Here is a 15,068-nt window from a genome sequence, read left to right as displayed (position 1 = left end):
TTGGTTTTTGAAATAGTTTTCCAAGACAAAGACCAAAGATGGAATTCCCAATTTGTCGTCCCACACCGTGCTGTGACGTTGTGGCGGTTTAACCTCTTCTTTCGTTCAGAATAGAGAGTGTATTTAAGTGCTTTTCCATTTTCACTCTGTGCCTTCTCGACAGACCTTTTTCCTTTGGGAGAGATGGTCACGTCACTACAATTGACACTACGAAGACACGTCAAAATGGGGAGTAGTTTTCGTCTGCTGCTCGTCATTTCGCATTGGTCACAAATGCAGGCTCGAAACATAACTGCAAATTTGGCGAAAAAGAAATTGTAAATGTAAGCGATCTTTTGAAAGTAACGTTGCGTCCTCATTGTTGGTTCTTTGGGAGCGACGCCGCCTAAAAGCATTTCCAGATTTTGTGGACTGACGGGACGACCTGGGCCAGGGGACGCCGAAGTCGACACGTCCCACCAACCAAGCAGGCAAACCTTCCCGGAAGTTTGTTTAGTCTTGACTCGAGCAGGGGACGCCGTATTTGACGCGTCCCACCAACCAAGGACAGCACATCGCTTACGTGAGTGCAGGCCTCAAATACTCTTTTGTGAGTCTAAATCGGTGCCTTTGATGGCGAGGCGTCGCTTATACTACTTTTATGGGATTCATCTAAGATTTTTTCTGTTGAAACAAAAATATCATGTTGTCTTAGATTGGTCATGGATTTGAAATTCTTAAAACTTTTTGGTTTGGGTTTATTTTAAATCAAACTATTTATTACAAAATAGAAGAAGATTAGTATGAAAGAAGAGAATATTTCATTTAGTTGAGAAAAACAAAGGGTACTTAAATTTGAGAACTCGAAATCAAGCCTCACATCCAAACGCAGATATAGACAGGAACTTTCTTTTCCTTTTATTTGACGTGGGTCCCACATGACGAGGCCAGCACTGCAGTACGCCGTCGGAGATAATTTCTCACCTAGACGGCACTCATGCCATTTTTGCTTCTTCTTTTTTTTTTTTTAAACGCCCCAAGGACAAGACAAAATGTAGGGTTCATTTAGTTGGCATCGCCGGACTGATCCATTACGCAGAGGAGAGGGAAGAGTGAGGCACGGGGAGAGAGTGTAAGCGATGGCGTCCGAAACCCTTATTTTCCGTTCGAAAACACTGATTCCGGGAGCTGCTTACCGCCCCGCTAATCCTCTGGTCTCATCTAACAACGGGACCATCACTCTCCGGTTCAGGAGCTGCAACAGAGAGGGGAAAATGGGACGGGTGTTTGTCTGCTCTTCGGTTTCTCTCTTTCCAGACGTCCCCGTCTCAGGTACCAAGATGACAGTAGTCTGACCCTTCTCTTTTCAATTCGTGACCTTCAACTCCCTTTCTTCGATCAGAAAGCGAGTTTGTGAAACCGAGCATAAGTTTTTTTTTTTTTCATGAAGACTGCTACTTATATTGCAATTCAACGTCCATGCGAATTGATGCAGTCTCTTTCTTTTATTATTCTCAGGGAAAAGGCCATGGAAGGTGGCGGATGCTAGGCTGGTGCTTGAAGATGGTTCTGTCTGGAGCGCCAAGTCTTTTGGCGCGTCCGGGACACAACTTGGTGAAGTGGTGTTCAATACATCTCTAACGGGGTAACTTGAGCTCCTCTTTTTCGTTTTTGTGCTCCCGTTTAGTTAGAACATGATGAAGTCGATGCGATTGCCGTAGTTTCCGAAGAAGAGAAGAGATGCGTGGAGAGAGAGAGAGAGAGAGAGAGAGAGAGAGAGAGAGAGAGAGAGAGAGAGAGAGAGAGTATCTAACAGTGCTTTAATGCGTGAAATATTTTTTACACATATGGAGTGAGTAAGAAGTAGCGATTGAAAATACTACGAAGTAACTTGAAAAGAGAAAGTATAAAGCCTGTGCCTTCATGTGAATACAAAAGGGGATTATTGCTCCTCATAAACTTGGGAAAGTTGGAAAGAAGCGCGTCGTTTCTTGCTTTTGAAGTTAATGTCCGTGGTTTTGAAAGCACTTTGGTGACTATGGCAATGGAAGCCAAGTCGCGACACTGTTGTGTTGCAGAGCTGTATGTGATTAAGGAATTATATGTTTAATTGTATCCGTGTGTGATAATGTGTATGCAGATACCAGGAAATTCTTACGGACCCAAGTTACGCTGGTCAGTTTGTGTTGATGACTAATCCTCACATAGGCAATACTGGTGTCAACATATGTACGTTCCCTATCTTTTTCCACTTTCTGGAAATTTGACTGATTTATTGAGTTGAGGCCTATACTGGATTTCCTTTTTTGTTGTTGTTGACAGTTGATGAAGAATCTAGACAGTGCTTTCTTGCTGGCTTAGTTATCAGAAACCTTAGTATTTGGTAACTATGCACCTTTTGATGATCTCTTGTTTAAGTGTTCTTTCAAATTTATGGCAAAAAGTAAAGAAAGGAATGGGATCTTGATTTTGCAGTGTACACTTTTCCATTTTCAAGGTTCTGTCTGCTTAGGTGGTTAAAAGCGTTTGTTAATTTGTTACAGCACCTCAAACTGGCGGTGTACGGAATCCCTTGAAGAGTACCTAATTAGAAAGAATATCATGGGAATATGTAAGTGATATTTGACCGCCAGTGTTTGGGGTCCTTTGATTTTCTCCTTACAATATGCCTCAGCTCCTTTTTTGAACAATCCTGCATGCATTTTTAGCCTCCGGAGGCTCAAAACATTAAATTTAGCATGTGCAAAGGAAAGTTCTTGTAGGTTGAGCTCAGTTAATCACCTAAATTGTGCAGTAAGCATTTTTTCTATAACAGTTCCCCTATGTACTATGAAGTTGCAGAGGTTATATTAAAAATCATTTTTGTCTCATAAGCTCGGTTTGTTCAAATTAATATGCATTTGCACTTAAGATTTTTCTTTTGAAATATTTGTACGAGTGTTTTTTCTGTTGGACTTCATTAGAGGAATCTGACACGTCTGGATTTTGTTCACTGGCTTGCTTGTTGCCACACACAGATGATGTGGATACACGTGCAATCACACGCCGACTAAGGCAAGATGGAAGTCTTAAGGGAGTGATCAGCACAGAAGAATCTAAAACAGATAAGGAATTATTGGAGATGACTCATAAATGGAATATTGTTGGTAAGCTTTCAATTTCTATTAAAATATGAAACACCTATAATTCTTCTAAGGTAGATATCTTTTTTTCAGAAAAAAACTTTATGCATTTAGAGTGGTTTTTGAAAAAGTTACACCTCAGCTTCTCTTTGTCTAGTAATGTAAAGATGTTCTTAGTCATTGATGGTTGGATAGGCCAACTTTTTCCTGTGTTTAATGATTTGATTAACTGTTAACTGTAGTGTTAGCATTATGGCCAAGAGATATGGCTTTCTGCGTTCTTAAATTATTTTTGAAGTTAATGTTCCTGAATGATCTGTTGATCGACCAGTTAGAAACTTGGAAGCTAATGGGTCATTCAGTTACTTGTTTTGTTTAGATAATTCTGAATCCTTGCTCTCTCAAAATACCTCTGCTAATGGAAATATGTGCATACCTTGTTCAATATCTGTACGTGGTCACTATCTTTTCATATGGTCCCGCTTGCTAATCCTTGTGCTATTTGGACATGGTCCATACCTTCATTTGAGATAATTTGGTTATCTCATTAGTTGTCTAATGTCCTTTTTCCTCCTTTTCTCCTGATAATACCTGAGTGCTATCTATTGTATGTCCACAATTGATCAGAATCAGTTTCTTTCTTCCCATCTTTATTTGTCTTACTCCCTGTTGCTGTTGCAAATGCAATTGTCAATAAATTGGCTGTCTGATGGTTGATGGTTTTATTCTTATCTGCTGAACATATTTATGTTCATTGTAGATACTTTGCTATGTACTGAATGCTGGCATATGTATAAATGCATGCATTATGCATGAGTATTATTTCTTAGGATACAATTCATTCTTGACATTTTCATGAAGGCATAAAATCGTTACTCTTAAGAGAAAGTCTGAAGAGCAAGAATTCTGATCAAGACCTTTGTACTCAAACCGTAAATAGGCCTATATGCATTTGTCAGTGAAAGTAGTACTGTAATCTAAATTTTGATGGTAGCATACTTTTGTATCTCATTTCATTTTAAAATCTCTGGGCATTTAATAAATTGCAAACGTATTTTATTTGCACCTGCAGGAGTCGATTTGATAACTGGTGTCACCTGTGATGCTCCATATGAATGGGTTGAGAAGACCGATGCAGAATGGGAGTTCAGCAAAGATCCGAGCTACTCCGAGAAATTTCATGTTAGTTGTAAACATTTGCATTATTGTTCTTATGCTGGTTTTCTGATGAACTACTGAGTTGGTAACCCCTTTTTGTTTTGACTTGACTATGAAAGGTTGTTGCTTATGATTTTGGGATCAAATACAATATTTTGAGGCGTTTGGCATCATGTGGATGTAAGATTACTGTTGTCCCCTCCAAATGGCCAGCTTCTGAGACGCTTAAAATGAAGCCAGATGGAGTCCTCTTCAGCAATGGGCCAGGTGATCCATCAGCTGTTCCCTATGCTGTTGAAACAGTAAAAGAGATAATTGGCAAGATTCCTGTCTTTGGGATATGCATGGGTCACCAACTGCTTGGTCAGGCGCTTGGTGGAAAAACATTTAAAATGAAATTTGGTCACCATGGGGGAAACCATCCAGTTCGTGACCTTCGAAGCGGCCGGGTTGATATTAGCGCTCAGGTATTAAATTGTTTTAATTGGCTGTTTTTCAGCCTTTTAGTAATTTTGGTTCGAGAGATTAAGTTTTGACACTTCTACACTAAGTTATGATCAATTTAAATTTCAGTTATGGTAGTATGTGTGGTCTTAGGGCCCTGGTTCTTTCAACACTTGCTGCTTTTATTAATTGAAATTGCATATTTGTCCTTCACCAAAATGTGGTATAATGAGTAGATTGCTTGCAGGCACATGCACTTATCGCTGAGTGCCTGCATATAATAGATGTTTCCACATTGTAGTTCACCAATCACTTTAATCCAAATGTGTCTGTCAGATTTTGACTATCAATGACTGTTATTGTGCTGCTGGCAGAACCATAACTACGCAGTTGATCCTGAGTCTCTTCCGGAAGGTGTGGAGGTGACCCACGTCAATTTGAATGATGGAAGCTGTGCTGGTCTCGCCTTCCCTGGACAAAAGGTTATGTCCCTTCAATACCATCCAGAGGCTTCTCCTGGCCCCCATGATTCTGATTCGAGTAAGTATTCAATTGTTATCTACCAAACTCTCTATCTCATGTGCGGCCTTCGGAATTTGTTAACAACCGTTTGTTTCCTTCAAATGCAGCTTTCAGGGAGTTCGTAGAATTGATGAAGCGAAACAAGTCCATGGTATAAGATGTGCCGGAGCATCAGTTTTACGGTATTATACAGCCTTGTGGTACGAAAGCTCAAGGGGGAGTTGTGTCATCGTCAAGTTAACATGATGCTCTGCTGCACGGAAGTTACTTGATTGCGTCGGTCCTTTTCTTTTGTTGTAAATCAATGAGTTTGGTGCGTATACAGTTTCTTATATAAATAACAGCCTTGCTATAAGGTGAGGCCTTACCTTCCCTGCAACCCTGTCCTTTCTTCATTTTGCAGTTCAAATTGTTTTCCTTGTGTTAGAGTGATTTTGTAAGATCTAGCAAAGGGGTGGGGATGTGTGTGTGTGTGTGGCCAGTGCAAATTTGGTTTCTGAACTCAATTCGTCATGAATGAGATTCATACAATCAACATAAGCGATTCAAATGGTACTGCAGTTCGTCTTTTGAGCTTTGGATATTTCCCAAAGTTACAAAAATAATAATAATTTTTTACAAAATCCAAAAGTTAAAAAAATAGTGACAAATCAAGTTCCAAGTGGTACCGACTCTGTCTTGACCCTGTGGGGGGAGGGAGCAGGGGGCTGCCGCTCTTAAAGACAAAGTTCAGAAATTTTGGGGACTGGTTGAGCGGACTTGTGTTGAGAATCCTCAACGATCTAGTTGCTCCTTTGCCTATGACTTACGCATATTTAGTCATAAAGAATGTTTTCCCAACATCCCCTGTGTTTCTAGTGAGCAGACTCGCTTTGCAGGTGAACAGTTTGCAAGGCATCCTGGGAAAGGAAAACGTCCCGAGCCCTTTCCAGTTATGCACTCAATAGACGGGTCACTGGACCAACTATATATATATATTTTGATTTTCTTTTCCAAAACTTTTTCGACAGGTTAAACCAACGAAATCGCATTTCGGACACACTAAACCAAAAAAGCGTCCAGCTCCTGGTTCCCAAATTTAATTCCAACTTAACATAGCCCTCAGCTTCTGATCAGGGACGTAAGCGTCAATAGGCTTGGGAAGTGAAGCTTTTCTTGCTCGTACGTTTAAACGAGCAGAGCTTATTAAGGGCTTTTTTTATTCATATAGGCCGATTTATGTGTTACCCTTATGGTAAAGTTATATTGCACAAATATTTTTAATTTTTTGACAAATTTATTGTACCAACTGTCGGAAAGTGGAGCCTGACCTTAATTTTATAGGCTTTAATAATTCCGTTGTTTTCCATGAAAAATTTTATAAGGACAATATTGCAATTACCCCCCCCCCCCTTTGGGAATGTTGTCACATAACAGGCCCGATATCTCGTGTACTTTTGCCCAGCGAGAGCTTTTTTAAAAAAAAAAAACCAATCCAGCCATGTACAGAGAGATTAGTCTTTTCTAGTTCACACAAATCCTTGTACTTATTTTTCGGTTTTTTGTTTCCACCTTTCTTTCCTTCTCGATCTCAGGATCGAGAGCAAGAGAAGGCCTTATTCCCAACACTAGCTTCTATAAAGACATTTCCCCTTTCCCCAAAGATAAGGCCATTCGGGTGCCGTACACATCGAGTCAAACCTAGCTCAATCAAGACGTGCCCACGGGCATCATGAACTTTTCATTGTCAATGAAAGAATTTGTACAAGGCCAGTTCGGCTTCATCATCAGCCCTAGCTTTTTAAGTTTTACCCGTATCTAACGCACGCATATACAAACACATAACCTTGCTTAAACCACAATTTCCTTACAATTAAATTATTTCCAAGGTTAACCAGTGTTTTATTCCGCACCGAAGGAGAACGTTGCCAAAAAACACAGAAACACATACCGCTAGAGACACCAAACATTTGTCGGCAGAATCATGTTGAACATATGCATAGAGATTTGGCTGATTGGCCGGAAGAGAAATACATTCTCAAATACTTTTATCATTTCAGATGTTCATCCACAAAACCACACGACAAAAAGGGAATTAATAGAAGTATCCACCATTGATGAGAAGACATTCTATTAAATTATTTGAGACCTGCTCATGGAAAAAATATAAATTCTGTCCCTTCACTCGAAGAGAAACCAAAATCGCGTAAGGTGAAAAATCCGCACTATCTCAGCTGTGAAGAAATTCCTCACAGCCGGAGACTCAATTGCTGGAGGAGACCAACGCCATGTGCTCAATCAGGTCAACAACGCGGTTGCTGAAATTCAAAAAACGAACAAAGGATATTAGCAAACGAAATTACAGCATATGAAACCACGCAGACCATAAACAACAATTATTTTCGTTTGGAAATAGTACGGGACACGAATGAGTTGAGCATCGAACAACTTGCCAACTAAAAGCAGTCGTACCTTTCCATTACACCCCGTTCTCAGGGATGACAGACACAATGGGACAAATGACAAATTTTTTGTGAAGAAATAGCTTTTTGAACGCAGATAACAAAAGGAAACAAGAAAATAATCAAGCAGTACATTATATCAATAGAACATTGTTTTAATCGTTACCATAAATATCTTTTCGGGTTTTAATGGCGTTCATTTTCTCGGTATTCTTCCGGAAAGTAGTTTTTATCGGGAAAATATTGGCGAATTTTTGAAAAATGAAAAAATAATAATAAGACATTAAAAAAAAACTAAATAACATGATAAAAATAATATCATAACGGTGATAAGAATGATAAAACTAATTTAATTTAATTTATAAAAGTGAACCTATGATATCATTAACCTTAAAAACAAAGAAAATTAAAAATGGGAAAACAAAAAGAAAAAATGCGATAAATATGTTTTTCACATTTTTTTTAAAAGCTGGTTTTTTAAAGTTTTTTTCTGTTAGACATTTTTCTCATTAATATCGAGACATTTTAAAAAATATTGCGATATGTGTGGCTATACAGTTGACACATACAACCTTGCTCAGAGTTTCTTCCTTTGACTATATAAAAGTCGAGTTTTCTACCCTGTGTTCATAGAATTTAGGAACAGTAAGAAGAGTGGGACTGTCGGAGACTGCATCACAGATACCGTGACAGGGCCAAGCGAAAACGTGAATCCTTGTTAACCACTTCAAACAATAATAGGAAATAACATCCGAGAGAAGGTTATGGTTGTGGCGCCAGTTAACCAATTCCTAATAAGACGGTAACCACGACCATTTTCATAGATGTGCAAGGCTTTGGCACAGGCTTAAGCCGTCCCGAGGCTCAGGCTGAGCTTGGTCAAGCAACTAGTCTCAGACTACCCTTGGTTGAGCTCGCTAGACTGCAGAAAGTATATATGTTGCAAGTTTAGAATCTGGTATAATGGCCAACCTGTCCTAAATGTGTCGGCTTTGGCAAGAAAAATGTCACACTTCCATTATAAGAAAAAAAAAAAAAACCAAGCACAATGAAGGATGAATACCTGTAACCCCACTCATTGTCATACCACGAAACAAGCTTCATGAACGAGGCACTTAATCCAATGCCTGCCTTTGCATCAAAGATGCTTGACCTGAAACAAAATGTGCATATCAAAATCAACAAGTTCGAGATCCAGAGTAAGCGTGCTATTGACAGAAGCTCTTGCTTCACAGGGCACTAAAGGAGAAATCCCTTGAATATGCTAGTGCTACTATTACCATAAATAAATATTAAAATAAATCAAGCATGGATGTTAAAACAAATAAGACTTGACATTCACATGGTACAGAAGGTCACCTTGAGTCACCTACAAAATCATTTGAGACAACATCCTCATCTGTGTATCCAAGAATTCCTTTGAGGGGACCTTCTGAAGCAGCAGCCCTGGTTTAAACATTTCATAAGCAAAATATTGCTACGGAATTTGCTAAATGTGTCCATCCAACAAAATCAGAAAAAACCAACCCAACACCGTTTTTAGAAATATCTTGTTTGTAGTGTGAAACAGCAGACAGAAAATAGAAGTTTAGCCGTTGACAGAAGACCTTGAGACATTTGGGAAAACAAGGACATAGGGAAGTGTAAGTACTGAAAATGCCTTTCATAAGGTAAATTTTTTAAAGAAGTAATATAATACCTTGCAAGTGATCAACAAGTCATCTACCTATTTTGCTTATGCAATGATAAAGTGTATGTTCAAGGATGTTGTGCACCTTGGTCAGCTATTTTATATGATTCTGCCTGTTTTATGTGCACGTGCAGAAAGTAAAAACAGCCAGAGACTGACTCGGAACGTCTTACTTTATTGTTGCCTTCACATCCTCATATGATGCAGGCCTCTCCAATCGACAGGTAAGATCCACAACAGAAACATTAGGAGTAGGAACACGAAAGGCCATGCCAGTGAGTCTCCCATTAAGCTGAGGAAGCACTTTACCCACAGCCTGTTATAACAAACAAGACAAGTAAAATTCAAAATACAACAGCAGCATCAGCTGCAAAGAATAAGCAACAAGGACCAATGTGCCCCTCTTTTTTTTACCAAAATGATTTATACAATCTTACTACGGATCCTAGAATCAGTTACAGCAATGAAGAAGGAAGTTTGAACATATTAGTAAAAAGAAAAAAATGTAGTAGTTTCAACACATAAGTAGCACAAGATGCAAGTAGTAGATTCAAGGAGTAAAAAAGGGAACAGGATTATAATGTGGAAAAACATAAATCCAAGGGGAAAAAGGCTTCAGAAACAGGCAGTATATATATAGACTATCCATCGCACAATTCTTTGACAGTCCATGAGATACAGAAAAAATCAACTACCTTTGCAGCACCGGTGGAACTTGGGATGATATTTTGCCCAGCCCCACGACCTCCTCGCCAATCCTTCATTGAAGGACCATCTACGGTTTTCTGAGTAGCTGAACCAGAAGAAGTAGATAAGACAACCAGACACAGGAAACAGAATAATAGTCTAAAGTTCTAAACCACCTACACCCCAAAAAAAAGGAAATCTAACCCGTTGTTGCATGTACGGTAGTCATAAGGCCTTCCATGATGCCAAATTCCTCATGCACTACCTGCAAAAAAGTTAAAAAAAAAAAAATCCATTTAGAGTTTTTCATTTGAACAGTCTCAAGAATGGTCTTCCCAAAATTTGAATCATGCTCACAAACTGACGTGTTATGTATGTTATCCCTTATCCTCTGCCCACTAAGAAGAAAAAACGAAAAGAAAAGACTAGATTATCCAGTTATCGTTGTCAAATGTAAGTTTGGACCCACTTGGAACTGAACAATGACCAATATTAAGGAAATCAAATTTAGATCATTGTTTCAGTCATATGACTGGTCTGGGCTGGCATTGTGCTGCATGGATGCAAAACATATTCAGCTTAAAATACGTGCCCATGGGTAAGAGGAACCTTAGTTGGGAAAAGGCTAGATATATCAGGTGTCAGTACAGCTAGCATTCAAACACACCTTGCTTTATGAGGATGTGATAAGACCTGCAGCAGATCTGCTAAGGATGTCCTATTGTTAGATCTGTTTGAAATCAACCATTGAGGGCCAGAGGCTACAATGAGTACATCATTATTCACATATGTATTCCAAAGGAGAGTGAATCTCTTCCCCTGAATGAGAGGATGACAGAGATAGGTCTTTAGCAAGATAGATTAAGTGATATCTGGTTCAGGGGATGAAGTTTTCACTTTCTACGGGTAAAGTATGAGAGAGGTAGGTTTTTACCTTTCAGCCAGATAGATTATATAATATCTGGTTCAGGGGATGATTTCCATTTTGTACAGGTAAAATTTTACTTGCTTTCAGACAGTCATGAGAAAAGTAGAAGGGAAACACCTTGGCAAGAGGAGCCAAACAGTTAGTCGTACAACTTGCATTTGAGACAATATTCATGTCAGGTTTGTAAGCCTGCTCATTTACACCGACTACAAACATGGGGGCATCAGCTGAAGGAGCAGATATCACCACTTTCTTTGCACCAGTCTGTCAGTGAAGTTCAAATCAGAAGCCAACAGGTGAGTTTTAAATGATACAGCAAAAACAATAGAAATTTCCAGCCCATGATAGGTCCATTACCTTCAGATGTGCGGAGGCCTTTTCAATTGTAGTGAAAACTCCCGAAGATTCAACTACATACTCAGCTCCATGAATGCCCCAAGGTATCTCTGTTGGGTCCCTGTCAGCAACAGGTTACAGACATTGAGATAAAATTGAAGGATCTTCTAACCCACCTGCTTTGTCAAGCTGCTCAAGTTCAAGTCAAGGTAGCCCAATTCTCAAACATCCATATCAACAATGGCTGGAACACTGTGCATATCTTGATATTGCTTATAACAGGTGAGCATGTGCACAAGAGAGAGAAAGAGAGACAAAGATAGAGAGAGTAACCTTTTGTTAGTAATAAATATCTTCTTGCCATTGATCTCCAATGTTGAATCATCTAAGACCTTGACTGTACCATTGAACCGCCCATGTGTTGAATCATACTTGAGCATGTATGCCTTCAATATGGAAACAAAAATTATGAATAAAAAAGATTATTCTCTTTTGTAACTTGGAATGCAAAACAGTAACAGAAGTAACAAACTGTGTGTATGTACAATATGCCACACGATATGCCCATGAATGAATAAAGCCTGCCTGTCTCTTTTACCGGTTATCCAAGTTCTACACTTCCTGGTTTCTTTTTTTCATTATTTTAATTGCTAATTCCTTCAACTTACACATATGAGACTACTAAGGCCAGAACAGGTCAACATCAATATAAAGAAAACAAACCACAAGTTCTTGAAAACTCACATTTAGACAGCACGAGTCAATGTCAAGGAAAGCACTCTCACCTAGTAAGGTTTATTCTAACACGGGAATGACTAAGGATGCATGAACATAACCGAGAACAGCAAGCAAAAGTTGTAGAACTTGAGAGAGAGAGAGAGAATACCATATATTTGGTGTCAATAAACGGATCATTCACTGCCACAACCTCAACACTGTTGCCCTCTGTGGCTACACGCAAGACCAGCCTTCCAATACGGCCAAATCCTGAAGAAAATACCAAAGATGAAAAAAAAAAGGTTTTAAATGTCGTAAGAGCTATATAAGGTTAATATTGAAACAAACGGAAGAAATTCTTATAAAGGGACAAAAGAAGGCAGCCACTTTACGCAAATTTATCTGAGAGAAAACCATATTTCTATGTTGAACAAAGAAGGTTAGCAAATTATATGAAACTAAACCTTCAAAGCTGAAAGGAGGAAAACACATGTTGAAGGAAATATAAAACTGGTAGATTAGTGAGAGTTCATCAGTCATGCCTACCATTAATTCCAATCCTTACATTTCCACTGCTCGAAGACCCTAAAACAAAGACATAATTCACAGTTTAATAAAACCCATTTCTTATACCACCGACAATAAATACGACCAAAGAATGAGAACTTGCTCACGATGGATTTTTTGAGGCATCTCAGTTGAGGAAGCTTTTACAGGTTGCAACCTCTTGATATGTTGGAGCCTAAACAGTAAAAGATGTACAGCACAATAAGTTTCCCCCCATCATTAGAATATTTACAGTAAACCATTACCAATTCTGTAGCCTATTGAACTATAATGACCAGATTGAAGAACAAATGAGACACTCATTTCCCCAAAAAAGGGAAATGAAGTACATCCAATGCAAAGAAGCTAAATCGGTTAGATCAGAGTTAAAAGACAAATATTATATCTTTTTAATCTCCATGAATCATGAACAGTTTAAGAACGGTTCATATATGGCAAGAAGCACTTACTGAATCGAGGAACCATTTTGGAAATGTTTGGAGTATCCCAACATGTTATCCTGAATCCTCCTGTTATGCAGGTTGAGCTTTTCAAAAGAAAACATCTGTACAACACAAAATTGACTAGTCCATTAAAATAAAATTCATAACACTGAAGACAAATATATGATTAGAACTCTAAAATGTCAATGTTGCCCCATAAATTTCACTCGGGCTGGCAGCTGAGTAATGGATGTGCTATAACAGCTTCATGGTTACATGCTCCAAAAAATAATGTTTTTCTATTCAACTCAATAACATCGTCTTGATGCAAGAACCCTAACATCTGGATAATGGACAGGAACAAAGACTACTGACAACCTAACCTTGACACTAAGAAAAAAATGTGTACGGCTAATAAAGAAGTAATAAAAAAAGCGACAAGGAAAAGTACTTAGCATTTAAGGTGGGGAAGATAATCCCTAGAAGTCAATGCAACAAGATAATACAGATTACAGAGGCATCCCAAAACGGTCAGAACAGCAAAAAGGGTTAACACGTGGAATGACAGCAACAGGAGAATACTAAATTCTTTTACAACCAATACGAAAGGAAATTTTCCTGCACAATGCGAACAAGAGGAAAATACAAAAATATCACCAAAGCTACCCAAAGCTCCCCCGAGGACTCGCTATTAAAATGAAACACGGAAGGAAAAAAGAAAAAAAAAAAACTCCAAGTACAGACAAATGTTAAAAGAAATAAAAATATATCACGAAAAGACCATGACAATACCACAATAACTAAGCAGATTCTCAAGGTAGCCAACGATCAAATTACTGCAATACAGTCAAGAAGGATAGCTTAAACACACAATTTACGGAAAACAACCTTACGAACAGACTCGAACCTATGAATTATGAAACATATATAATGCAGGGAAAGGCAGGATGATCTAAATCCTCAACTAAAGGCAATAATCGACAATTAAACTTTCCGTTGCCAATGCTTGAATATTCAAACACATCCGAATACAGAGAAAACCCAAACACCATTATTCCAAGCGAAGCTCCACGTAGTTGCGGACAACCGCAAGCGATACGGAAAACATCATAATAAAGCGTTTAGACAAGGTCCAGTTTTAATCGGGGGAATAACGGTCCAACAAGAAAGCTCCGGAATGAGATAGGCTGATCGCAGGAAACACAAAAAATATCTTATTAACCACCACGGCAATATCGAAAACGGAACCAAAATTCAGAAACATCTCGAGAAGCAGAAAGGCACTGCAGCAGTATCGAAAACGAACCCAGAATTGCAGAGATATCATTTCCCAGGAACCCAAACGAAAAAGGCTAAGATCATACAGAGAAGCTGGACATTAGAAACAAGTGACGAAAAGCACTGATGGATCCAACTCGATCACTAGAAAGCCACAGTTCAGTGAAGTAGAAGGGATAAAAATCCAAGAGGAAGCTGGAAGAAACAAAAAAAATGCATCGGAAAAGAAGAAGAAGTGAAAGTATTTACCCCAAGCGAGGCCGCGCCTTGCGATCGCGAACCCGCAATGGGCGACGATCTGAGCATCGGAGAGGTTGCCATTTTCTTGGAACTGCAGAGAAGAGAAGAGAAGAGAAGAGAAGCAAGAGAGGGAGATCGAGAGCGAGAATTTGAGTGGGCGTCAGGGCGGTATTTATAGGAAGGGTTGTTGGCGGGGGCTACCTGAGATGAGAGGTGATTTGACCGGCCCTTCCCTCTCTTTTCGGGCCTGCCGAGGACCTTTTTGAATCGGAGCCGTCCGTTCCGCTGTCTGACGTGGCAATCGGTTTCTTGAAAGCGGCAATCAAGCGAAGAGAAGTTACACTTTGAAGCGCCCTTCACGCCTTAAGTACTAAAATGCCCTTCATTTTATAGATGAATAACGGAGTTGGAAATAGGACGCGTTGCCACTTGCATGCGACGGTGCTCGTCGACTCGACCGGGATTGCCCCTTAACAATGTCAGCAATGACATAGATGCCCCTTCCGGCTGTGGCTTATAAAACACACGACTGTCGAT

General features: G+C 39.2%; 2 protein-coding genes across 2 annotated transcripts; one reads left to right on the top strand and one right to left on the bottom strand.

The window, feature by feature from the left end:
* The first annotated feature begins 1,004 nt into the window (after window positions 1-1,004).
* On the top strand, window positions 1,005-5,651 carry LOC116253733 (carbamoyl-phosphate synthase small chain, chloroplastic). Its single transcript, XM_031628707.2, has 10 exons — window positions 1,005-1,311; window positions 1,498-1,624; window positions 2,120-2,208; window positions 2,302-2,362; window positions 2,523-2,590; window positions 2,997-3,125; window positions 4,174-4,283; window positions 4,379-4,726; window positions 5,078-5,243; window positions 5,333-5,651. The coding sequence occupies exons 1-10, from the start codon at window positions 1,119-1,121 to the stop codon at window positions 5,380-5,382; spliced, it is 1,341 nt and encodes a 446-aa protein (XP_031484567.1). The 5' UTR covers window positions 1,005-1,118; the 3' UTR covers window positions 5,383-5,651.
* A 1,586-nt stretch (window positions 5,652-7,237) lies between these two features.
* Window positions 7,238-14,693, bottom strand: LOC116253732 (uncharacterized). Its single transcript, XM_031628706.2, has 14 exons — window positions 14,541-14,693; window positions 13,041-13,135; window positions 12,699-12,766; window positions 12,571-12,609; window positions 12,194-12,294; window positions 11,641-11,753; window positions 11,329-11,428; window positions 11,089-11,235; window positions 10,248-10,308; window positions 10,052-10,149; window positions 9,530-9,672; window positions 9,026-9,112; window positions 8,730-8,819; window positions 7,238-7,522 (listed from the first exon to the last, which is right to left on the bottom strand). The coding sequence occupies exons 1-14, from the start codon at window positions 14,610-14,612 to the stop codon at window positions 7,468-7,470; spliced, it is 1,269 nt and encodes a 422-aa protein (XP_031484566.1). The 5' UTR covers window positions 14,613-14,693; the 3' UTR covers window positions 7,238-7,467.
* Window positions 14,694-15,068: the final 375 nt, after the last annotated feature.

The sequence above is a fragment of the Nymphaea colorata genome, chromosome 4, assembly GCF_008831285.2.
Source record: "Nymphaea colorata isolate Beijing-Zhang1983 chromosome 4, ASM883128v2, whole genome shotgun sequence".
NCBI lineage: Eukaryota > Viridiplantae > Streptophyta > Magnoliopsida > Nymphaeales > Nymphaeaceae > Nymphaea > Nymphaea colorata.
Note: the sequence above shows the minus strand (reverse complement) of the source record. Positions and strands in the feature narration are given on the sequence as shown.

What these genes read in the sequence shown, in the direction of transcription:
- LOC116253733 (XM_031628707.2), top strand. Translation starts at nt 1,119, where the DNA reads ATGGCGTCCGAAACCCTTATTTTCCGTTCGAAAACACTGATTCCGGGA. An exon ending in TTCAATACATCTCTAACGGG is followed by an intron (nt 1,625 to 2,119) that starts GTAACTTGAGCT and finishes ATGTGTATGCAG; the next exon opens with ATACCAGGAAATTCTTACGG. An exon ending in CAATACTGGTGTCAACATAT is followed by an intron (nt 2,209 to 2,301) that starts GTACGTTCCCTA and finishes TGTTGTTGACAG; the next exon opens with TTGATGAAGAATCTAGACAG.
- LOC116253732 (XM_031628706.2), bottom strand. Translation starts at nt 14,612, where the DNA reads ATGGCAACCTCTCCGATGCTCAGATCGTCGCCCATTGCGGGTTCGCGA. An exon ending in TTATTGACACCAAATATATG is followed by an intron (nt 11,754 to 12,193) that starts GTATTCTCTCTC and finishes TCCATATTGAAG; the next exon opens with GCATACATGCTCAAGTATGA. An exon ending in AGGCCTCCGCACATCTGAAG is followed by an intron (nt 11,236 to 11,328) that starts GTAATGGACCTA and finishes CTTCACTGACAG; the next exon opens with ACTGGTGCAAAGAAAGTGGT.